This window comes from Macrotis lagotis, chromosome 2 (assembly GCF_037893015.1).
Source record: "Macrotis lagotis isolate mMagLag1 chromosome 2, bilby.v1.9.chrom.fasta, whole genome shotgun sequence".
In the NCBI taxonomy this organism is placed as follows: Eukaryota; Metazoa; Chordata; class Mammalia; order Peramelemorphia; family Peramelidae; genus Macrotis; species Macrotis lagotis.
Window position 1 is genome coordinate 221,178,429 of NC_133659.1, and position 25,539 is coordinate 221,203,967.

Here is a 25,539-nt window from a genome sequence, read left to right on the forward strand (position 1 = left end):
GTCACACTTTTAACTTGCTTGAGTTGTCAGATGTGAAACATGGCTCTGACTTCAAATTCATTCTACTGACATACTATTTCACCAGTTCTGAGTTCAAATTATGACACTCTCATCTCACTGTGCAATGATGGGCTAATCACAACTTCCCTGCACTTTTGTTTTCTTTATTACATTCAAATTCATGAATTAATGGAACAGTCTATGCTGGGATGAACTTGTCCTCAAAGAGAAAGTTCTGAGTTATTTGATGAGAGATAAAGGTAATTAGAGTATAACTTTTATAAGCTTATGGACAAGTAAAGTCATACCACACTTCTGGAAACCATTGACACAAAGGCCCAGGAACTACTGCAGATTTTAGGGTTATTTTTATGCCCAGGAGAGCAACATACCACCAGTCCAGACCCCCTGCACACCAAGAGGAAGCCCCACAGATAATCCAGGCAGAAAGCACAGGCACAGAAGAAGCTACTAATGCCTGGCCTACTTTAGGACATAGTCCAGCAATGACAAACACACATAAGGACTTGGGGAAAAATATATTTAGTGTTTGAATAGACAGAATAAAAATAGTTCAAACATCAGAGATGAGCATTTAAAATGCAAACAATTTTAAGTTTTGTACTGCCCTCCCCTGCAATGACACCCTAATCACCCCAGACACACACACCCAGTTTGCTTCCAGGTCCAAGGCAGCTCTGGATATGCTGTGGCTATGATGGGATCAATCATGACAACCAAGATGTAATCTTTATAACCTCTGAGGAGACTGAAGCTGAAGATGGGGAGGGTTGGGGGGAAGGAACCTGCCCAAAATACATTAAGAATGGCAAGTTAAAGAGCAGCCCCCACAAGTTCTCAAGCAAAACACATTGCTAATAACCAATATGTATCACTGTGATTGACTCTGGAACCCTAGAAATCAACTCTCTCACTCCAAAATGTAATATTTTTCTCTGGTCTACACCATAGCCACTCCAATTTACAAGGAGTTGAAGCTATAAAAGACCACAAGAAAGAAGGCTCACCTGAGTATATCACTGCACTAAGGTAAATAGGTGAGGATGGGAAGGAGGGAGGAGGATTAATAGACATCAGAGATTCCCCCTAAGAGGGTATGACAGTGTATTGTATACCAATGAAGTATACAAGCCAAGGCATGGAAAATCATGCTAGGTTATTGACCTTCTTTACACCCTGAAATATAAAATTCAGAGGTATTCAGGTACCACTCTTGGTTCTTTTGATGAAATCTTTGGCAAGACTTAGGTTCAAAGGTTCTGCTGGACCTCAATCTTGACCCAAGTCACTTTTCACTGGGATTCCAAAGTTTAATCGAAGTTGCTCCAAGAAGACAAAAGTTAAAATGGTATGTGGTATCAGGCGTATAGCTGCTGGGAACATACCCTGAAATGAGAGGGAAAAAGATGAGATGGAGACAGGATTGGGTACTCAGGTATATGATAGAAGCTTTGACACTAATCTAGGGGACCCAAATCCTTCAATGACACAAAATACAAATGCAATGAGGCAGTATGACTTACCTATAGAATTATATAAGTATTATTGTAAGTATCCAAGTCTTAATACAAAATTCTCTGACTTCATAATACTGTTTATATCTACCTTTTTAGTCTTATTGCAGCATATCCTGCCCCAGCTAGTCATTCTCCCACCTGTGTATATAAGTTGTCTTTCATGTTTGAAATTTTCTTGATCTTCACACCTGCTTCATAGAATTCTTGTTTGTTTTGTTGAGGTATTTGTTTGAATCTTTGAAATCTCTTTTTTGGGGGTTTTCTTGGCAAAGATACTGCCATTTCCTTCTCCATCTCATTTTACAGATGAGGAAACTGAGGCAACCAGGGTTAAGTGACTTGCCCAGGGTCACATAGTTAAGTGTGTGAGAATTCCTAAGTTCCTTCAAAGCACTCTCTAGGTCTCACCTGTTTCCTCAGTTTCATTCACCTAATTCCTCTCCCCTTTCTAGTTATTAGGACTCAATCGTTATGTGTTTGTATGTGTTATTTTATCCCTAGTGAAATATAAACCATCTCTAGCAAGAGGAGTTTCTGCATTTGTATTCCTAACTCCTAGAGCAAAGCTTTTTTGGACCTTTAATAAGTGTTTGTTGAATTGAATTCAATATAGGAAACAACCAGTTTACAAAATACATATGTATATAGGTATATATGTATATATATACGTATATTCATATGGATCTATGCATATATAGAAACATAAAATATTAATTAATATATATATATATATATATATATATATATTTTTTTTTTTTTTTATGGCAGTGGACTGCCTGAGGTACTCAAGAGGTTAAGAGACCTGCTCAGGATCATATAGTCAGTATGAGTCAGAGGGAAGAATTTGAATTAAGTTATTCACTAAACTAGCCTTCCTCTAACTTGTTTGTTGCAAAATATCTCTGGCCTAACTCCACAACTCAGACCTGTAGGCTGGAGCCTACAAAGACTGGTGATTTTCATAGGTTTCAAGATCCTCTTATCTATAGTACTAAAATGAGCTTCTATGGGTAAGCATAGATACATTTAAAGCAGAGGCATTTACTAAGATGGTATAGTAAAAACAGAAGTTAAAAACACTTTCCCCTCCCCCTAAACTTGAGGCACATTCTCCCACTAAATCCACTAATACCTTGCAGTAGGAAAAATAAGCATAAACTCATGGACAGGACTTCCAGCCAAGATGGCAGAGAGAAGACAGGCACAGTTCTAAAGTCTCCTGATCTCTTCCCCATCTATCACATGAAACAAACCTCTTAAAAGAAATCCGACTCAAAAAAACTCAGAAAGAAAAGCCAAGAGAAAGAACATCTACCTCGGGATTTGTCTCCAGCAGGAGCTGTGGCTGAATTCAAGTGGGTGAGTCTGGGCCCAGAGGGAGGATCAGCCCCTATCAACCAGACTAGCAGCTGAATTGGAACCCGGAGTCTGAGGGCCCAAGAGCCCGACCTGCTGTATCAGAGGTGGGGCTGGACTGCAGGGGTGTGAGTCTGCAGGGGAGCAGAGGCGATGGTGTTGGAGCTGTCCTCCTGGAGATCCTGGACAGGCTGGGGGGAGAATTCTGGAGCAGGAGAGCTGTGGACACCATCCCTGGGCTCCTCTGGTCTGAGGCCCATTACAGACTTCTCCCCTAACAAACAAATGCAAACTACTTCTGCCTCAGGCCCAGGTGTGTGAGCAGAAGAACCAGCCCAGTTGAGGAAAGACCTCAGGCCAGGGTAAAGCCCACCATCGATTGAAGGCAAAAGAATTCAATAGCTCCAACTCCTCCCTTCAAGCAAAGGGAGAAGTCCTCAATCAAGGTCACAGACACCCCAGAGAGGGCAACCAGCACCTCCTACTGGCCAGCCAGAGAAACCGCATTCAGTAAAGCCTTTAGTGATCCCAAGCCCCTGTGAACCAGCCCCCTCCCCCCCAAAAAATCAGGTCTCAGCAAAATGAAGAAGGGTCAGCGGAAAGGTGGATCCATAGAAAAATTCTTGGAAGGGAAGAACACTAACTCAGAGAGACCTGGAACCTCTGAGGAGAATACAATCTGGTCTCCAGCACAGAAAGACTTCCTTGAAGAAATAAGGAAGGAGTTTAAAAATCAACTAGAAAATTTGGGGGAGACAATACCTTGCAACAAGAAAACAAATCTCTCAGATCTTCAAATGGGCAAATGCAAAAAGAAATTAATTCTCTCAAAACATCAATTGGTCAAATGGAAAGCTCTTTCAAAAGTAGAATTGACCAATTAGAAAAGGAGTTGCAAAAGGTTAACGAAGAAAACTCCTCCCCCCCAAAAAAAGAATGGAGTCTACAGAAACTAATGACTCCATGAGACAGCAAGAGTCAGTTAAACAAAATCAAAAAAATAAACTTATGGACAGTGTTGTGAGGCACCCCCTACCCCCCCCCCCAAGCCTCTGGTGCTGCAGTGTTCCAACATGTTCTCTTTCCCCATGGAGTGTGAATCCCCTGCCCCATTGCTGCACTACCCAGATGGATGCTCCCTAGCTTTGCTCCTCCTCTGCAGCTTGACATTTTTTTGTGGGGGAGGGATTTTTGCAAGACGGTGGGATGAAATGACTTGCCCAGGTCACACAGTGGGGTAAAGTATTAAGTGTCTGAGGTCAGACTTGACCTCAGGTCCTCCCGATTCCAGGGCCAGTGCTGTGCACCACTGGCTGCCCTGTAACTAGGACAGCTAGGACAGCAACTTGAAGCTGCTTTCTGACTGAAACGTTGCCCTCTCTATTTGCGTTTTATCTACAGTGTTCCCTTCCAGTGTAGAAGTTCTATTACAGAGTGCCATAGCACATGGGCTGCAGAAGGAGAGGATGGGGTGATGGGGCTGTGCTCTACAGAATGGTTATCTTGTACCACTTTAACGACTCAAACACTTGCAAGACTCTCAAAAGTTTAGCTGCTCTTTTGGGGGCCACCCACAGCATGGTGGGCTAAATGTCTCTAAATAACCCTTCTAATTCTACCAGACTTTTCTCACATCTCATAAAGAGATAAGAGAATACAGAGTCTTTGAACTCAAATTTAACAACTTATGTGACTTTTATTTTCTGTAATTATATTCTGGGCTGGTGGTTTAGACAGGCATCAACTCCTTTCCACCCCAAATACAAGTAAAGAAACCAAACAAAAAACTGAGTATGGCAAATAAAAGAATGGGTCAGCTCTTCCTTCCTCCCTCACAGCATTGTTCTATCAATTACCTCCTCCTCCTTCCACTTGGTCCTTTGAATAATCTCCTTTGGGTGACTGTCTTTTCACAGCCAACCTCAGAAAGTTGCTTTTGTGAACAGTTGGATTTTATCCTTTTTGAAAAAAATTATATATGTATACATATATATGTATTAAATATATATATATATATTTGATTTATTCTAATGAGATTCTAAGAAGAGAAGGGGGTTCACTCTTCACCCATATATATTAAAGAAGGCTCCTGGTAATCAGATCAAATTAGCAATTGTAAAGGGTGAAACTCATCTTTAAGGTGTAAAGGTGAGCTTTGTCTTTAAGAGAGCTAGCCTTCTTGTCTCCCTAGACCCACCAAGATAAGATCATACTTTATGGCCTTTTAGTATAACTGATTAAGTCCCCAAGGTCTAGAGTAAAAGTAAGGAAGGACCTTTCCTGAACTTAATGAAATTATTGATAACAAGCCTTTTTGACCTTAATGACTCAACACTAATATCAAGGAACTCTTTTAATGGACAAGTAATGAAAATCCCACCTACTGAAGATTTTGCCTTCTGACTGTGCCAATGTATAACTATGCTCCCACCCACCCACTCACAAGTCTCTGAGCCCAGTTCTTCCTTTTATGCATGATTGACTGAAGGTCTAGAACAATAAACATATTTTGTCTTTTGTTAAAACCAAACTTTAACTTTTTCAATCTACATTCACTACTTCTATTTCCTCACTAACTTTTCATTCCTTAAAGTTCTACAATTTGGCTACTTAGGGGGCAGTTAGGTGGCTCAGTGGATAGAGCACTGGTTTTCAAGTGAAGAATCAAACCTCAGACTCTTGACACTAGTTGTGTGACCTTGGGCAAGTCACTTAACCCTGATTGTCTAGCAATCTCTGGTCATCCTGATTCATATCTAGGCACTGGACTCAGGTGCTCTGGAGGAGAAAAGTGAGACTTGTGACTTAGCACAGCACCTCCTTACTCAAATCCAATTCACATGCAAATCATGGCATCACCTGCCTGATATCAAAGTCTTTGAAAATGAAAAACAGAGGGCAGAGCCAAGATGCAGCATGAAGACAAGAGTTCCGGGAAACTCATTCCCCAAAAGCTCTAAAAGCTGTCAAATTAGAACTCTAGTCAAAATCTAGAGGACAGAACCCACAGAAAGACTGAGTGATACAATTTTCCAGTCCAAGACAACTTAGAAGATCTCCAGTACAAGTCTGTTCCACCCGAACCGGGGGTTGGAAAAAGCTGCATTTCAGCCGTAGCCACAGCACAGCATAGCCCGACCAGATGCCTGGGTCTGTGGCAAAGGGGGCAGTTTAATCATAGGGAATAGCTGGAAGGGGTGATGAGAGAACCCTGCCACACCAGAGTAAGTGCAGAGCAGATCTCCAGTCTCAGAGTAGCCCTGCAGTGAGAACCTGCAGTGGGAGCTGGCAGAGTCACCAGCATGTCCAGAACTTTCATGGTAAGGGGGTTGGGGGAGACTGCAGAGGTCTCTCTGCTCTCCGTGGGGTAGAACTCAGCTGTTTGCCCATACGCAGATCCAAGTTGCAGTCTGGACCCTCACAACATAGCAAGCAGGGACCATCCTCACAGCTCCAGGGTAGAGGGGAGGATCTGAACACAGGCAAGAGAGCAGTCAGAGCCTCTCATAAGACCTTGGAAGAATTAAGGTCCCTGTGGGTTGTCCCCCAAAAGCCTTGGAAGTACAGTAAATCATAAGCTGAGGAAATGAATAAACAACAGAAAAAGAAGAATCTGAATATAGAAAATTTCTTTGGATCACATGGAGGATCAAACTTCATACTCAGAAGATGACACAGTTGAAACTTCTGTATCCAAAATCTCCAAGAGAAATAGAAAATGGGCTCAGGCTATGGATGAGCTCAAAAAAAGACTTTGAAAAGCAATTAAGGGAGGTTGAGGAAAAATTGGGAGGAAAAATGAAAGCAATGAAGATAAATCATGAAAATCAAGTCAGCAACTTGGTGAAAGAAATACAAAAAAATACTGATGAAAATAACATATTAAAAACCAGTTTAGGACAAATGGAAAAAGCAATACAAAAGTCAAATGAGGAGAATGCCTTAAAAAAAGCAGAATTGGTCAGTTGGAAAAGGAGATTAAAAGCTCTCTGAAGAAAATAACCCCTTTAAATGCAGAATGGAACTAAAGGAAGATGATGACTTTGTGAGAACTCAGGAAGACTAAAACTACCAAAAAACCTCCCAAATTATAAGAAAATGTGAAATATCTTGCTGGAAAAACCGACCTTGAAAACAGATCCAGGAGAGATAATTTAACAATTATTGGGCTACCTGAAAGTCATGACCAGGAAAAGAGGCTAGACTTCATTTTTCAAGAAATAGTACAGCAAAATTGCCCTGAGATTCTAGAAGCAGAGGATAAAATAGAAATTGAGGGAATTCACTAATCACTCCCTGAAAGAGATCCCAAAAGAAAAACTTCCAGGAATATTGTAGCCAAATTCCAGAACTCCCAAGTCAAAGAGAAATTACTAAAAGCTTCCAGAAACAAACAATTCAACTACCGTGATTTTATAATCAGGATTACACAGGATCTGGCTCACAGGGCTTGGAATATGATATTCCAGAAGGCAAAAGATCTTAGTTTACAACTGAGAATCAACTACCCAGCAAAACTAAACATCCTCTTTCAGGGGAAAAAATGAACTTTCAATGAAACAGGGGACTTTCAAACTTTTTTTTTAGTTTTTGCAAGGTATAGGTGGCTTGCCCAAGGCCACACAGCTAGGTAATTATTAAGTGTTTGAGACCGGATTTGAACCCAGGTACTCCTGACTCCAGGGCCGGTGTTTTATCCACTGCACCACCTAGCCGCCCACTTTCAAACTTTCTTATTGAAACAACCAGAGCTGAACAGAAAGTTTGATCTCCAAGTACAGGACTCAGGGGAACCATAGAGGGGGTTGGACAAGAAGGTCTAATTATGAGGAACTTAATGATGTTGTACTGTTTGCATTCCTTCATGGGAAGAAGATACTGATAACTCATATGAACTTTCTCATTTATAAGAGCAGTTAGAAAGAGCATATATAGACAGGACATAGGAAGGAGTGGAATATAATGGCACAATACAGTAAAAAAGATGGAGTCAATGGGTGATAAAGGAAAGTACTGGGAGGAAGAGAAAGGAGAGGAAGAAGGGGCTAAGATATTTCACATAAGAATCAAGAAAAAGCTTTTATAATGGAGTGGAATGGAGGAAGGTGAGGGGGAATGAATGAGCTTTCATTCTCATCAGAAATGGCTCAGAGAGGAAATAACATACACACTTAATAGGGTATAGAAATCTATCTTACCCGAGAGAAAAATGAGAAGAAAAGGATGGGATAAGGAGAATGGAGGGAGTAGATGGTAGAGGAGAGGGAAGATCGTGGGAGAGGGTCACTGGATACAACACACTTCTGGAAAAGGACAGGAAGAAAGGAGAGAGATTGGAATAGATGAGAGTGAGGAAGAATAGAGAAAAGGGAAATACAGCTAGTGACAGCAACTGTGGGGAAAATATTGAAGCAACTTCTCTGGTGGCTATGATGGAGAAGATGACTCATTCCAGAGACAGAGCCATTGGAATTTGAACACAGACTGAAGTACACTTTTTTTGCTCTCTCACTATTCTTGAAGTTTCTCAACCTTTTTTTTTGGTGAAAGGGGAGTGTATGATTACTCTTACAATAAGATTATTGTAAAAATATAAAATAAAGGGGCAGCTAGGTGGCATAGTGGATAAAGCACCGGCCTTGGAGTCAGGAGGACCTGGGTTCAAATCCAGTCTCAGACACTTAATAATTACCTAGCTGTGTGGCCTTGGGCAAGCCACTTAACCCCGTTTGCCTTGCAAAAATATATATATAAAATAAAACAAATAAAATATTGTAAGCAGTCAAAAAAAAGAAAAGAACAAATAATTTAACTTCAAAACTCCTATACATCTAATGAAACTGAACTTTTGAAAGTTATCACTAATTTTCTAATTGCCAAAAGAAGTCATTTTTTTCTTCCTTGTCCTTTTCTGTAGTACTTTATTGCACCTTTCCCTTTTCTTAAAAATTTGACCCCTTGACTACCATGTTCCATGGGAATCCTGGCCTAGTTCTTTTGCTACCTCTCTTGTTTCTTCCTCTTCTTTATTCTTTCTTGGCTCCTCTTTATCCTTCAGTCCCCTAGATGTGGACCATCCCTAATGTTCAATTCTTGGCCATTCTTCCTAGGAAGCCTCTTTCTCAGAGAACATATCCATTCTCACAGCTTCAGCTAGCGTTTTTATCAGATGACACTCCAATCTTTATCTCCCATCCCTGGCCTCTCAAGTTCCAGTCAAACATTTGCTGTTGTTCAGTTGTCATCTTAAGCTCAAGATGTCTAAAACTTTTGCCTCCAAAATAGTTGATCTTTTTGAATTCCTATTTTTGTTCTATCCCAGCCAAGTCCCCTGATCATGTCAATTCTTCACATATTTCAAATTCTCTTAGGATTTTAAACATGGAAGAGACCTCAGAGACCAATCCTTTCATTTTATAGATTTGAAAAACTGAGGTCTATAGTGGCTAAGTGATGTGCTCAGAGTCATACAAGCAGCAAGTAACCTGGATTCAAACCCAGTTTCTTAAATCTAGTGTATTTAAACTTATAATAATGACATTCATGTAGCTTTTAAGGTTCAAAAGTCAGTTTACAAGCATTATCTTATTTGATCAATTGACCTGTGAGAGAACAACTGTTATCCCTTTTTTTTTACAGAAGATGAAACTAAGGCTCATTGAGATAATATTATTTGACCAGAGTCTTACAGTTAATGTGTCTAAAGTAGAATTGTCACCCAAACTGTCCACCTTCTGTGCTCCCTTCTATTCATTTGTTTCTGTTATCTTGGGTTTAGTCTTTTCATTGACCAGTTCTAAATCCGTCAATCTATTCTACATACTCCTGTCAGATTCATCTAAATGGAACATTATTCTACAAATATGTTACTCTACATGATTAAAATTTTTCAGTGGCTTCCCATGGCCTACAAGATAAATTCCAATCTCTTTACTTTTACATTCAAAGCTTGCTACAAATTGGTCCTAACTAAGCTAACTTTTCAATCTTATCTTTTTTTCCCAACTAGTTCCCTACATAAAATTTTCTCTTCAATCAAATAGGTTTCCTCATTGCATCCTGAATATTTTCTATGTATTCCCACCTCTTCAACTTTACTCATGCTATCTACTCCCTTGGAATAATATTATTGGGCAGCTAGGTAGAATTGTGGCTAGAGGCTGGTACTGGAGTCAGGAAGATATAGCATCCTGAGTTCAAATCTGACCTCAAACATTCACTAGTTACATGACCCCGGGCACCTTCTTTCCTTCAGTTTCTTCATCTGTTAAGTAAGCTGGAGAAGAAATGTCAAATCCCTCCAGAAAAGTCCAAATGGGGTCACAAAGAGACAAACATGACTGTAAAAGAAATGACTGAATGACAACAACAATGTGCAAAAGTATTGTGCTAGGTGCTGAAGATATAAAGAACAAAATAAAGTTTTGCCTCTTAAGGAATTTTTATTCCACCTTGATGATGGTGGGATACAATACATATTCAAAATAAATGAATTAAGGGTATCCCAAAAGCAGTTTTAATGGCTTTAAAAAGGGCTTTAAAGCTATTTAAACTGCTTTAAGTCTTTTGGGACACCCTGTATAAAGTAATTTGAGGAGTGTGAGACTACTGTTAAGAACTGTTAAGGGGGTACCCTGAACTTGTCATATTTTCCAGGAACACTGGACCCAGAGCATGCAGGAGGCCCTGTGTCAGGGATGAAATTCCCTCTGAGCTGACATAATGTATTATTGCATCCTAAGCTGACTTCTTGTGTGTTCTTGGGAGGCAAGACACGCTGTGCCAGGCTGGGATAATGTTTGTGCACTTGGGGTCTTTTGCAGTTCATAGTCTAGTAGTCTCTGAGGGAAAAGAATATGACTTTTGCCATCATTTGCTCCTCCCTATGGGAGCAGTCTTGTCTTTTCCCCCTACTTTTGCTGCACCATTCCCCCAAACATGTCATAGCCCTTCCTGATATCCCCTCCTCCCTTTGTCCAACTATTACAAAAATGTAAACTTCTGTTATGACTGGGAAACCTTTGGGTTCCACATGATTGTTCATTTCCCTTGTAATAAACTTGGTTTTCATCACATAAATAAATTTGGTTTCACATAAAAATGTTGTGATTGCCTGTTGATACTACTGACCACTGAAAAATAGGTTTTAATTTGTGAGATGGAAGAGTCTGGTTGTCCCTGGCATTTTTCAAAATAAATTGCTAGTTTTTGCTTTTACATCATCTAAATTCTACTCAATTTAAATTCTTCTCAGTGATACACTTTGATTTAATAAACATTTATCAAATACTACATGCACATCATTATGCTAAACACTAGGAACAAAAACAAAATCATCTCTGCCCTTTTTCTAAGGTCTACTTGGTGTGATCATTACTGACAAGTATGGATTGGATGGTTACTAAAAATTTTAATGTAAAAAACTTATGAGAGTTTGTATAAAACTGGCAGATTCTAAAAATTCCTTCATCAAACTTTTTTTTAAAATGATACATCAACTCTTTTCTTTAGGTTTTTTTTTTTTTGCAAGGCAAACGGGGTTAAGTGGCTTGCCCAAGGCCACACAGCTAGGTAATTATTAAGTGTCTGAGTCCGGATTTGAACCCAGGTACTCCTGATTCCAGGGCCGGTGCTTATCCACTATGCCCCCTAGCTGCCCCTCATTAACTCTTTCTGAACTCATTTCCAGGATAAGGCCATTTTCCTTAAACTCCTACTGATAACAAGTCCTTAAACTTCTTAAAAAAATAGTTACCTTGTAAAAAGCGCCTGGTCCCAGTTTGGCTGTCTGTACTGCCCAATGAATGATTCCCTGGAAAAAGACAATAAACACAATTTCCTAAAGAATATTCAATAGTCTACTTGTGCCTTAATCCCTCTGAGCTCCTTCTCATCAATTTTATGGTCTTTATTGCAGACAAAGTCAGGCAAGTTAGCACCTTTAGTCAAAGAAAAAGTTTTCCCATTAGCAAAGTTGAAAAAATTGAGGTGGCCCTAGAAGTGGCTTCTACTAATTCTTGGTTTCATGATAGTATTAACATTTGGGAAGAAAGATTTTTAAGAGAAATGAAATAGTTCATAAACTTACATTATATTCTCGGGCATTCATCATCCGAGTCTTGAGCACATCCAAGGGTTGACATAGGAAGGTAGCACATAAACCCTAAGGAGAAGGAAAGCTTCAAGATTATGAGGCTGGGGGGGGGGGGAATAAAATACCTCCCTTGCCATTGTCCATTGGTCATTTCTTCTAAGAGTATTTGAGACATTTTCCTCATTTAAATCTCTCAGTGCTTTGGCAAATAATATACTGAAATCAATTGGTTACCTGATAAGATGGATATGACTTACTATGCTATCCACCACCTCCTATTTCAGAAACCATGGCATCATGGTTTTCATTAGAATCTACAGTGGTTGACTTTCAGATTCTTCAATAAAAGCCCCAGAAGAAGTCGACCAGGTACAGATTCTGTACTCAAAAATGTCACCTTCCCATGGCATCAAGAAAGACTCTTTTTTGGAGGTGGTGTAGTGTTGATTTTATCTCTTCCTCCCAATAGCTATGCATCCTCAGTTTATTCCCCCCTCCCATTTAAGACATATGGGAGTAGGTATCTAGAAGGGTGAATGGACTAGTGACCATTCAAAAACTCAGTTGTACTCAACACACACACATACACACACACACACACACACACACACACACACAGACAGACACACACACATAAAGTATGTATACATCTGACTGGACTTGGTGCTATTTATTATTGGAGTTAAAATTATAAGGGAAATTGATATCACATCCTGCAGGAGGAAGAATAGAGGTTTTGACTTTGTGAGAAACCTCAAGTCATAAAGGAACAAAGAATTACTTATAGTTAGTATTCTTAACCATTTAGTCTTAATAGTTCAGGGAATATCAGACAATCTAGATTTGCATAAATAAGTCTATGATTTAAGGATGAAATAGATAGCTATCAAGTCTTGATAAGATAGCAGATCAAACTTAATTTGGTCACATTAAATTCCTAGGAGGGAAAACCAGATAAAAAGGAGACAGTCCACAGGAGGAAAAGGTAGTTGTCAAAAAACATAGATGTGATGAAAGGGAGAATTGACTGAGGAAGGAAAGGAGAGGGGACAAAGGTGTGGGGGGAGAGGAGATGGGGTGAGAAGGAGGGAAGGAAAAGGAAGGAAAGAGAAAGGGAGAGAGAGAGAGGAGGAGAGGGAAGGAGAGGAAATGAGGGAAAAAGGGAAAAGGGAGGGAGGGAAAGAGAAAGGAAGGGAGAGAGAAGAGGGAAAGGGAGAAAAGGTGAGAGAGAGAGAGAGAGAGAGAGAGAGAGAAGTGAGAAAGGAAAGGGAGACAAAGAGAAGAGGAGAGAGAGAGATATGATAGTAGTCTGCTATTGGTTTAACAGAAGTTAGAGTGTTCCATTTCTATGAGCCCATCTCTGGCTCACTGCTGCTTTATCAGGATAAATGCAGAAGAGCCAAAGTCCAAGGTAGAAAAAGCAGAGTCAAGTAAGATTAAGCCAGTGTTCATGTAACACAGATGGGTCTCAAGCTCCTTTCCTTTCTTCCCTCCAGCTATACTAAGTCCCAGTTTCTGCAATGGGACCCAACAGGACAGAGATGGTCTTGAGACAAGCCAGAGTCAAGGAACTTTAGATCTCCTTTTTCTTTTTATACTCTAGTTCATATACTGTTTCCTGGAGAGACAAAAGAGGGTTAGGATTTTGTTGCTGTTACTGGTAGATAGTCATAATAAAGGAATGTGATTCAGGTCCCTAGGCCCTTGGGTCCAAGCTCTAGCTTCATCTGAATACAAAAATCCAATAGGAGGTGGAAGTTAGGTGGGTTTAGTAACCTAGTCTCCATTCAGTTCCAGTGGATATTTTGGAGGGTGGAATCTCTAAAAGAGGTCTTTTTTTTAAAGGCTATAAACTCACAACCAGAATGGAATACAGAGTTATTTCCTAACCTTGAGATGTTGGTCTGGGAATATACACTTTGCAACAGGACCTAATCCAAAATAAAAACAAACAAGTGGAAAAAACCCACCAGCATTCATTCAGCTGGCTTTTTATTGGTTTCCTAATCCTCATAATCACAAGCTCTGCATTATAAGAGCTATTGTTCTCCCAAGCAAGACTTTCTAGTCATCCCTGCAGATGGTAACAGAGAACATCACATTGACCATCTAATGAGAGGAGAGGCACAGCCCAGAAACATGGTGCCTGCCTGGCATCAGGAGAATAGGAGCAGTAATCCTGCCCTGGCCACACACACTTGGGGTTTAGTCTCTGCCTCTTTATCTCTGTTCCCTGCTTGCACTCTTTACAATGGGAGCTTCACTCCAGAGATCTCATACCTGTATGGGGAAGGGGGGTGAAATTTTCCTTTTTCACTTTATTTGCCATCCTATTAATGAAATAACTTTTATTCTGAACAAATCATCTGGCTGACATAAAAATACATGTAATGGTGGGGGTTTGTGGGTCATGTTTTTGCATGAATGGGGATAATTGAAATGGGGATAATTTTTCTATGGATATTCATGAGAGGGGAGTAGAGTCATACTACATTAATATTTTGGGAAGATTTCCCATAATGTACTAAACACTCTAGGAAGGCAGCACATATATACTCCACTACACAGACAAAGTCATATGGCTTCATGAATATCATTAGCAGCTTTGAAAGTAACCTACTGCAACAAAACTGGCCATAATGTGGGTGCTGAGGCTGTCTGTGAAGAAATACGAGGTGAGCACCATTTGCTTCATTTGGTCATAGCAGGATGCCTGCAGGAGGAGATTGAAATCAAGAGGAACCTTGTCAGCAACTTCATACCTCAACTGTGGCAGCATTTTATGCCCATTCCGGTCTATTAAGGACTTTGTCCAGAAGCTTAGTATGAACCCAGCAAAATTTGTATTTACTATGACATAATGGACAGAAGTCTGGCCTTGTAGCCAGGGAGAATCAGGTTTGAATCCTAGCCCTGGCACTTATTGGCTTTTGGCTAGGCACAAATCACTTGACTTCTCTGAGACTCAAGTTTTTTCATCTGTAAAATAGAGACAAAACTTGTATTTTTTCTTTTCAGGGTTGTTGTAAAGCACTCTATAATGTGAACTAATTATTTTATCTCTAAAATACTTTTTCCCTGAGGCTATAGTTCTGATATTTTCTTTCAGATCTCTGACTATAAAGTATATGAATAGGATTCAATACTCAGTATTATTTTTATGGTTTAAAAAGTGAGACTTACATGGAAGCAGCCTGAGATTCTGGGATAACTTCATTTCTGGCCTCCTCCTATGACACTCTTACATCAAATGGGGTTAAAGTAGATAGCTGAAGATTTTGGGGAAAGGAATATGTCCTACCTGTCCCACCGTCATCAAAGCCCCTCGACCTGATGCCAGGGGAGCACCAGAGAATAATTTCGAAAACCCCTCTGGAGGAAAGAAGGGGGGGGGCAGAAGAAATGAAATTGAGCAAGTTTGGGCTGAGGGTCTACAGGCCCAATCCCAATATGGACAACTACTCTGACAGCTTCCAAAATTAATGCACTTCCATGATTAAAACATCAACTTCATTAAATACTGCATGCAATGTGTAAGGATCCCAAGGTAGGTAAAATGAAAAGCAACCTGGGGTACCTCCAGCATTCCCTCTTGGAGAATCCTGAGCTTCATTCAATTAGATTCAATTTTTGCTCCTACTAGGTGTTGAACACTGTGTAGGTACAAATATGAAATAATCCCTCTTGATTAAGGGAAGGAGTATGCACACACACAAAAATAAATACGAGGCATATGTGTTTTTAAAAAAAGTCATGGTCTATAGGCCCCCCCCACTGCCTTTTTTGATCCTTTTTTGGACAAGTGTCCAAAGTCACAGAGCTCCTGTGAGAGGCATAACTTGAGCCCAGATCATTTTGACTCCATGTTGCCTCTCATCCTGAATATAAGAGCAGTTTAATAATTACTTGTTAGATCATATGAAAAACTTGGACTATGTGCCCCTTATTTCAGAAGCTTTATTTTGGCAGGCAACTAGGGCTCACTTTGCTTCATCAAACATGATTCAAAAAACAGTAACAGCAACAAAATAAACAAATTTCTATTCCCCCCCCATTAGAAGAGCCTACCTTCCTGAATTATACGCGTGATCCCATTCAGCACATGGGAATAGCTACAGGATAGAAAATGTGTGTATGAGAGTATGTATGTATGTATATATATATGTATATATATGTGTGTGTGTGTGTGTGTGTGTGTGTATAAATACACATATATATAACTATGTAGATAAAGTTTTAGAGTTTAGCATTTTATATATAGTTTATTTAAAGAGATACTGAGTGCTATAGAGTTATAGTTATATACAGTTATATACACAGTTATATATGCACTTGAATATACATTTAAATCTAGATAAAACTATCTCTATATAGTTATCTCTCAAGGACTGGTTATTTAGTTTGGAGGTTTTCCATTCTCAGCTTTTTCCTTGTTTCAACCAGTCTTTGGGTATTGTGGGGTAGACTAAAGTGGAATTCAGGGATCATCTGTGGATTTCATTTATTCAGACTACTTTTATTTCTTTATCTGGTAATATCAAGATCTACTGCTGTTTATTTCAGGGAATTGTGGGACCTTTTTTTGCATGGTTTCCTAGGTACAGATTAGCAAATTCATTTCCTTCAGATTCTCAGTTTTCAGACTTTCATTTCTACCAGTGGAGATTTCTTTCTCCCCATCAACCAGAAATTCTCTAGTTAGTGATTTGTCCACAGTGGCCTGGGTAGGGCTCAATGTCCCTGGAGCTTTAATGAGATCTAGGAGGAGATAGCAAGGAAATATAATTCTGCCATAGAAGACAAGAACTTTTTTTTTTTTTTTTTAGGTTTTTATAAGGCAAATGAGGTTAAGTGGCTTGCCCAAGGCCACACAACTAGGTAATTACTGTCTGAGACCGGATTTGACCCCAGGTACTCCTGACTCCAGGGCTGGTGCTTTATCCATTACGCCACCTAGCTGCTCTCTAGAACTTGAGTTTCTAAGCTCCATCTCCACTCTCCAAAATACAAAAGATAGCTATGAGTTTAAAACATCATTTAAAAGAACATAAGCTCTCCAGTAAACTTCAATTGAACTTCGGGCTTCATTTCAAGGCTTCTTAGGAACCAAGAACTCACTCCCTTTCCTGTTTAACTTACTTCCTCCTCAGGTGCAGTGGCATCTTCACATCATTCTGCATCCTGCTTCCAAATAAGATCCAATGATTAGAAAGACCAGTCACCCTTGTAGGACATGAGAAAATTCAGAGGAAGAGATACCAAAGGAAAAATGATAGCATGAAGGATTACGTAGGGAAAGAAACAGGAGGAGAGGGAGGGCAACAGGAGAGGTGACTAACCTAACATTCACCATATCTGCTGGGGTCCCCACAAATCCACCAACAAAACCTAAAATCAGAGGGAAAAGGACATGATTTACCATCCTGCTTCAAACTCCAGGTAACTCCAGAGATGTCTACTCTCTTGGCCAACTCTCACTTCCACTGCCCTCTCAGAAGAATGGGACTACGGCCACAACCATCCAGCCCATCCACAAGCTCTGGACCTCTTTACTCACCGCCTAGGGCTGCCATGTACACCTTCTGGTAGAAGGGCAGGTGCTGCTTTTTGCCATGGATCACATGGTTCCGCAGTGAGTGATAGACACCAAAGCGAGTCACAGAATAGGTCAACTGATAAGAAAAAACAGGCTAGTGCAGGCAGCAATCCTCAGATTCCACTGCCCTGGAGGAACAGGCAAAATTTACAAGAACAAAACCCCAAAGTAAGTCTCAGAGCTAAAACATTTGTTACCATTTATTCTGTGGCAGGTCCTAAGAGAGTTCCAAAGAGTTTCTGTTTTATTGGGTGAGAAAAAGGGGGTTTGGAGAGATTAATCAGCCAATCAACAACCACTGTTAAGTACCTACTAAGCGCCAGGAGGTGCTGGGGAGGATAACAGCCAAGTCAAGTCATCCAAGTCAAAACCCCGTGAGCCTGACAGGCACAGTGACAACCAGGCTGCTCACTTTCTGGACCCAGGATGGGCAATATCTTGAATCAGAGAACAAGACAGCAGGGACCCCATCTGTCACACCCACCTGTCTACAAAGAGAGGCAGAGATTCCAGTGTAAAGTGCCTTGAAGCCACTGATGCTAATCACTCTCACTGCAATGCCGGCAAAGCCAATATTTGCCCTGTGCTGGGTCTGAAGATGGACCTACATCAGGGAGACAAATGGGGATGAACATGGAGGTGGGATGATCCCATAACCTGCTACCCTGTAAGACAACTGACAACTCACACCAGCAGAATATGAGACACCGGTGGATTCATCCACATTAATGAAGTTCAAAGAGGCACATCACCAGGCTGACTGGGGTCAAGGGGATGGCCTGGACAAACTATCCAGAGAAAACTCTGGAAGACTGCCCTTCAACTTGTAGCAAGAATACAACCTGGGACAGTAGAGGAAGTAGCGAGACTAAAACAACCCACAGAGGCTTCCAGTAGGCACACTGTGGATTTGGATAGCAGCCAATTGAGTCGGATAGGAGAATGTAGATTCCCTGATGGAGACAGCTTCTTGCTTATTTAAGCAGTTCTGCACTAAATGTACTGGCAGACATTCCACTGAAGGTGGCTCATTTGCAGCAGCATCTTCAGATGAAGAAGCTGCCACTCCCACCTAGCTAGAGTTTTCTAGTAGGAATGAGAAGTTATTTGCCCAGGGTCACATAGCAGATTAATTTCATGGAGGGTTATCACCAGGTTGGGGCAGGGTGATGAAATTATTGGCCACAGCCAATTATTATAATGAATTGTGATCTAAATTAGTGGATGGAATTTCTACCCATAGCAAAATTATAGGGCACTAGGTGGCACAATGGATAGAGTGTTGGAGCTAGAGTCAGAGAGACTCATCTCACTTCAAATCTGACCTCAAATGGATATTTGTCCTTCGTTCTCAAAGAAGACCATGACATCAGGGAGGTGATGCCATGATAAGCATGCGAGTTGGAGTTGATTGGGAAGTGCTCTACTAAGTCACCAGCCTCACTTTCTCCTCCAGAGCCATCTAGGTCCAGTGGCCAGATATGAATCAGGACTACTGGAGATGACCCTGGATGCAAGGCAATCAGGGTTAAGTGACTTGTCCAAGTTAGTATGTTTCTGAGGCTGGATTTGAACTCCTGTCCTCCTGACTCTAAGGACAGTGTTCTAACCACTGCACCTACTAGCTGCCCTCAGATACTCATTGGCTCTCAGATAGTCACTCAAAATTTTTGCCTCAGTTTTCTCATCTATAAAATGAGCTAGAGAAGGAAATGGCAAATCATTTTAGTACTTTTGCAAAAAAAAAAAGTGTTAAAATGGGCCTACAAAAAGCCAGACACTATTAAACAAGGCCCGAACCCCCACATAAGACTAGTTTCTTGAGGCACAAGACCTTAGACTAAGCTACAGAGGAGTTGTGATTTGTGTCTATGGAGGAAATACCAACATAACCAAACTGCAGCTTTATTAAATGTATCTTGTCTACTACAAGATAGTAAATCCTCTTACTGCAAGGGTCCTATTTATTCTTTATTTCTCTCCCAGCATCTGACACAGTACATTGCTCATTTTCCCCCCTTTCTGGACCTGTGAATTTATGGTCATTAGGAACTCTTTCTCTACTAATGTAGATCAATAGCCCTTAAAAAGTCTTAGTGTTGCCTGGGGAAAAGTTCAAGACTTGCTCCAGATCACACATCTAGTAGTTGTCAGAGGCAGGACTTTGAACCATGTCTACATGGGAGTTCAATGACTGTTAAGGAATGCATACTTTAACTCTGGGAGACACAGTCATTTATTCTTTGGAATGGAGATGATGGCACCCACCTTAATCAGATCCAGTGGGTGTGTCACAAAAGTAGCTCCAGCAGAAGCCATGCCTCCAAAATACCAGCGGAATGCGATTTTCTTGCCCATGTTGTTGCCCTGAGGTTCCCCGGGCACTGCCTGCAACCACGCGCAAGGACTCTGTCAGTCTCAATAATCAAGATGCTACTTTGCAGACCACGAGTCAGCTCAGGAAGCAGGGAGATGATCACATTGTAGTTAGAAGAGGGTTGGCCGAGGTTCAGGATTCTATGTTAACTCACAGATTGGGGAGGGCTGTATGTCAGGCTACCTTCCACACACTGGCCAGGTGCTGGCTGTTCCATCAACACATGCTCACCTGACTCACAAGAGAAGACTCTTTGAACCCCTGAAGGGTTCAAAAGTCAGAGCAGTCCTGGGTGCAAGGGAAGGAAAGAGAGAGGTGGTGGAAACAGATTCACAAAGTTTTATGAGGAACATAAGATAGTCTATTCTACAAACATTTGGGACAACTAGAGACCTGGGATTCCAATGAGCACTGGGGTCTACAAGGACACAGATGAACTAGGCCCTGCCCTCAAAGGACTTTTTTCCCCCCTCAAAGTGATTATTGGAGTTCAACATGCACATCCGTAAACAAATACGAAGCAATGGGATGAGAATCCTGGTAACTGGATGCTCTTATCCAATTGCTGTAAAGACTTAGGAGGTGTTATGTCACCTTGACTTTAATGATAACAGCAAGTATTTTATGGTGATTTAAAGTTTACAAAGTGCTTTACAAAGAGTATCTCATTTTATCCTCACAGCAGCATTATATTATCCTCCTAATTTATGTTTGAGGAAACTGAGGCAGACAAAAGTTCAATGTTTTTCTCAAGAAGCTAAGACTAGCAGGCTCAGTCTAACTTTTTTTATTTAATTTGTTTAATTCTCATTTTGTACAAATGTTTTTTTTTTACATTAATAAAATATTCTTGTTTAAGAATAAACAAAATACCCCTTCCCCCATGAATATAGGCTTGCTTGGGCGATAAAGTAAAGGGGAGAGAAAAAAAATTAAAATTAAAAAAAATAGTAATAATTGTAGATATGGCCAGATGGCACAATGGACGAAGAACCAGCCCTGGAGCCACGAGCACCCGAGTCCATATCCAGCCCCGTAGACCCAACAATCACCCAGCTGTGTGACATGCAAGCCACCTGATCCCCACTGCCCTGCAAAAACCAAAAAGAAGAAAAAAAAAGGACCCAAAATAAAACAAAATAGTAATAATAGTAGGGGTGGCTGGGTAGCGGACAGGGTATTGGCCCTTGAGCCAGGAGGACCCGGGTCCAAATCTGTCCTCAGACACTCAAAGATCACCCCGCTATGTGGCCCCAGGCAGGCCACCCAGCCCCATTTGCCCTGCACCCCACCCCCAAATAGTAATAATAAAAAATGTGCTTCAGTCTTTGTTCCAACACCAACAACTCTGTCATGGGTGGATCACATTCTTTATGGTAAGTCCATCGCAAATAACTTTTTTTTTCTTTAGGTTTTTTGCAAGGCAAACGGGGTTCAGTGGCTTGCCCAAGACCACACAGCTAGGTAATTATTAAGTGTCTGAGACCGGATTTGAACCCAGGTACAGGAGTACCTGGAGTCAGGAGACTCCAAGGTCAGTGCTTTATCCACCGTGCCACCTAGCTGCCCCCCAGTTCAGTGTCTTTCTCAAGACAAAGAGCTAGTCAGTGTTTGAGGACACGTTTGGATTCCGCTCTCTGGAACTCCAGGCTGAGCACTGCCCATAGGACTGGGGCTTCTATAAGGTGCACAAGAGGAAGGACATTTCTCACAGACGATTGATTACTTGGGGAAAAGTTCAGAGGCCAGATGGAAATGGACATTCCATCCTCATGGAAAGTACTGGAAAGAGCTAGCAGATTGGTCTGAACAGCTCAGGGGGTGGGGGTGGGGTGGGGGTGCAGCAGTAAGCCTGGGAAAGTAGCCTGGGCTAAGCCCTAGAATATATATAAAAATATACATATACATAAAAATCCCAGCTTGGTTCTCACAACCAAGTGATGGGTGATGAAGGTACTAAAAACATTTTATAGATGAGTAAAGTCTCAAAGAGGTTAAGTGACTTACTTAAGGTAACAAAGAATTAGTCTCAGAGTTAGGATTTAAACTTGGTCTTCTAGGTCTTCTTTATTAGGAGCAACTAGTGGTGCAGAGGATCAAGTTTGCAGGCAGTACAATCTGAATTTAAATTCAGCTTCACACATTTAACCCCTTTTTGCCTCAGTACCCCATGTGTAAAACGGGGATACATGGAGAAGGAAATGGCAAAGCAATGCAGTATCTTTGCCAAGAAAACCCTACATGAACTTTTCCACAGGTCATGTAGAGACAACTGAACAACTAATCCAAGAATTTCAGTTCAACTCTACATTTGTGTGATTGTGGGCAGTTTATGTCACCTGGCTAAAACCTTAGTTTCTTCATCTGTAAATAAGATTTAATTCTATTAGATAATTTCTAAGGTCCCTTCCAAATCGATGCTCCTATGATCCCAGGATCCCAAGTCAAGTCCCCACCTGTTCCATGTGGCACAATGCCTACAAGAACAACTCAGATGCCCTGAGGAGGCTGAAAAGTTGTCTTTTTTTGGAGGATTATGAGACTTACTCTAGATTTAGGGAAACCTGTACATATGGGTCCTTTTTTACTTTGAATTCTTTGAGGTGAAAGGTTAATGATTTTGGGGACAGAATTCTATTATTACTTCCCAGAATGGCTATATGAATTCAGAATTCCATTAAGAAGTCATTAATGTGTTTATTTTCCCACAGCCCCTCCAGGATTTGGATTTGTCATTTTCCTTTTTCATAGATTTTGGCAGTCTTATGGATATATGGTGAAACCTTAGTGTTGCTTTAACTTGCATTTCTCTAATTATTAGTCAATTGAAGCATTTCTTTTCTTATGATTGCTGACAGCTTGAAATTCCTTTTTTGAAAATTGCTTGTATTTCTTCCTCTGAAAACCACTTATTTACATCCTTTATTTCTCAATTGGGTAATGGTTCTTAAGCTTATAGATTCTAATCAATTCCTTATATATATCCTGGAATATTACTTTTATCAAATTTCTTGCAAAAATTCCCCCCCCAGTTACCTGTTTCCTTGTCTGTATAAAACCCTTTTACTATTATGTTCAAAATTTTCCATTTTCTCTTCTGATGATCCTCTGTATTCCTCATTTAGTATAAACCCTTCGCCTATCCATAGATCTGAAAGATAATTTCTTTCTTATTCTTTCAAGTTGTTTATGACTTCAGTCTTTATGTCTAAGTGATGTATCCATCAGTTTTTGTTGAATACTGACTTCTCATCCCAGTAATTTGTGTGACGAGCCTTATTAAACACTAGGTTCTTAGGGTTATTTGCTTCAGTATGCCTCACCTTGGGAGCAGCTTGGTGGCTCAGTGGATAGAGCACCGGCCCCGGAGTCAGGAGTACCTGAGTTCAAATTCGGCCTCAGACACTTAATAACTACTTAGCTGTGTGGCCTTGGGCAAACCACTGAACCCCATTTGCCTTACAAAAACCCTAAAAAAAAAACCTCAGACAAGGTCATGAAAAGTCAGATATGACTTGAACAAAATTATGCCAACATACTCTTCCATTCATCATGTCTACTCATCTACAGGTTATCTGTGAATCTCCACAAACTAGGGCAGTGCTTTCCTGGTACATGGTGTGTATGCCAGAGTGTGTTAAATTGTACTAAATTAACAAGTAGAGCTATTTCACACTGTAGCTCATAGTTGGGAGTTTCCTGTCACTAGATGTATTCCAGCAGAGAATTCTAGAGAGCCACTGGGCAGGGGTTGGACTCTCCAACCCTAAAGTTATTCCCATTCTCTCAGTCATTCTCTGGGTTTCCCCAAGCCAAGAATGGCAATTACATTCCCCTCTAGAAATACAGACCCACATACTAGTCTCTGAATTACACATTCAGCTGGAACATCTGCTCTAGGCAGCAGTTCTTTGTGGGGAAGGAAGGTGGAAATAGTGAAGTGAGGTGAACTTGAATCAAGAGCACTCTGAACCTCCCTCCCTTCCAACAGGAGATGAACCATTGAGGACAGTGGAGGTGGGGTGGGGATGATTTGTAATGGAGGTAGCAATGTTTTATTTTGGAACTTAAAATTTCAGATTATAGAATAGTACCCAAACACTGTAGTGACCTTAGAGATGCTGGCAGAAATAAGCCTTGCTAGGGGCGGCTAGGTGGTGTCGTGGATAAAAGCACCGGCCTCGGAGTCTGGAGTACCTGGGTTCAAATCCGGTCTCAGACACTTAATAATTACCTAGCTGTGTGGCCTTGGGCAAGCCACTTAACCCCATTTGTCTTGCAAAAAAACCTAAAAAAAAAAAAACCAAGCCTTGCTTAATCACAGAACAAATCAAGTCATATTTTGCTGACAGAGGTGGCATTTGGGAATTTACTTGAGTGATGCCCAACGACCTTTGGGGAATGATCTTGGAGAAAGCTAAGAAAAATGACAAATGCAAGAGTCACTATGGGAAAAATAGGTAGACTAAATACACTTTTGGAGCTGTGTACCAAATATTCTAGAAAGTAATTTGGAACTATGCGCCAAAAGCTATAAAATTGTTTGACCCAGCAATACCGTACTAGGTCTTTTAAGAATCAAACAAGTTAAATGACTTATCCAGGATCACTAAGTTCATGTCAGAGGTAGATTTTAAACTTGGGTCTTCTTATGTCTAAACCTAGTTTTCTTTTTAAAACAGTAAGAAAAATAGATCTGGGAATTTATTATAGAAAGGCACTAATTCAGATGTCATGTCCTCTACCTGCCACAAATAACTCCAGAAGTTATAGTTCAATAAAAATCATATATTATTATAACAAAATCTAGGGGATGCAGTGGATAAAATGCAGGGTGGAGCTCAAATGTGACCTCAGACACATAGCAGGTAGCTGTGTGGCCCTGGACGAGTCACTTAACCTTGTTTGCCTCAGTTTCCTCACCTGTGAAGCGAGCTGGAGATGGCAAGAAAACCGCAGAGGATCATGACAAGGCAGCCGTGATGGGCCAACAGAACAGAACGAGCTCTTTGTGCCTACCACACGCTTTGCACCCATCCGTCCATCCCATGGGCCACCACATTCACGCCGGGTGTTCACCAACCTCCCCAGCACAAGGGGAGGGTCAGAGGCTAATGCCCGGCAGCGAGGGGCAGGAGCGCTCACTCTACAGAGCCTCGCATCCTCAGTCACTCGTGGGGCTGTGGACTAGGCTGGTCTACGCAGGGCCCTTCCGTTCCCATAAATCTGAACAATAAAAACCCTCACAGGCGGGCGGGTGCCTACTCAGCACCACCTGGTACCTTTGCTCTTCAGGCCTCCCAACTCCGTCCCGGGTAGTGCCCAGGGGGCCTTGGCCTGGGCATAGGGCACCAGCTGAGTGTCCGAGTGCCACCCCGTCTTAAGGCTTTAGCCGACCAGGCAGGGGGCACGGCCCGGCTGCCCGCGCCCCCTGCCCCCGGGCACCTCCCTCACCAGGCCGCAGCACGGGGGCCTCCCGAGGGGCGCCCCCCCCCCGCTCACCCTTCAAGCCCGCGGTGCCCGGCGGCCGTCCCGGGGAGAGGCCAACGGCCCGGCAGAACCCCGGCCCCGCCCCCCG

General features: G+C 41.3%; 1 protein-coding gene across 10 annotated transcripts; it reads right to left on the reverse strand.

Annotated features, from left to right (window-relative positions):
- Positions 1-524: 524 nt before the first annotated feature.
- Positions 525-25,537, reverse strand: SLC25A10 (solute carrier family 25 member 10). Of its 10 annotated transcripts, none has more exons than XM_074224906.1 (12): positions 25,464-25,537; positions 19,853-20,249; positions 18,069-18,188; positions 17,546-17,660; positions 17,328-17,376; positions 17,128-17,211; positions 16,057-16,100; positions 15,290-15,360; positions 14,609-14,701; positions 11,983-12,057; positions 11,649-11,706; positions 525-806 (listed from the first exon to the last, which is right to left on the reverse strand). In XM_074224906.1, the coding sequence occupies exons 2-12, from the start codon at positions 19,940-19,942 to the stop codon at positions 652-654; spliced, it is 954 nt and encodes a 317-aa protein (XP_074081007.1). In that variant the 5' UTR covers positions 19,943-20,249; positions 25,464-25,537; the 3' UTR covers positions 525-651. The 10 variants fall into 10 exon arrangements, with proteins under 10 accessions (XP_074081007.1, XP_074081011.1, XP_074081010.1 ...); XM_074224910.1 differs by having other exon boundaries at positions 19,853-19,972; positions 25,464-25,496; XM_074224909.1 differs by lacking the exon at positions 25,464-25,537 and adding an exon at positions 25,244-25,456 and having other exon boundaries at positions 19,853-19,972.
- Between the last annotated feature and the right edge of the window lie 2 nt (positions 25,538-25,539).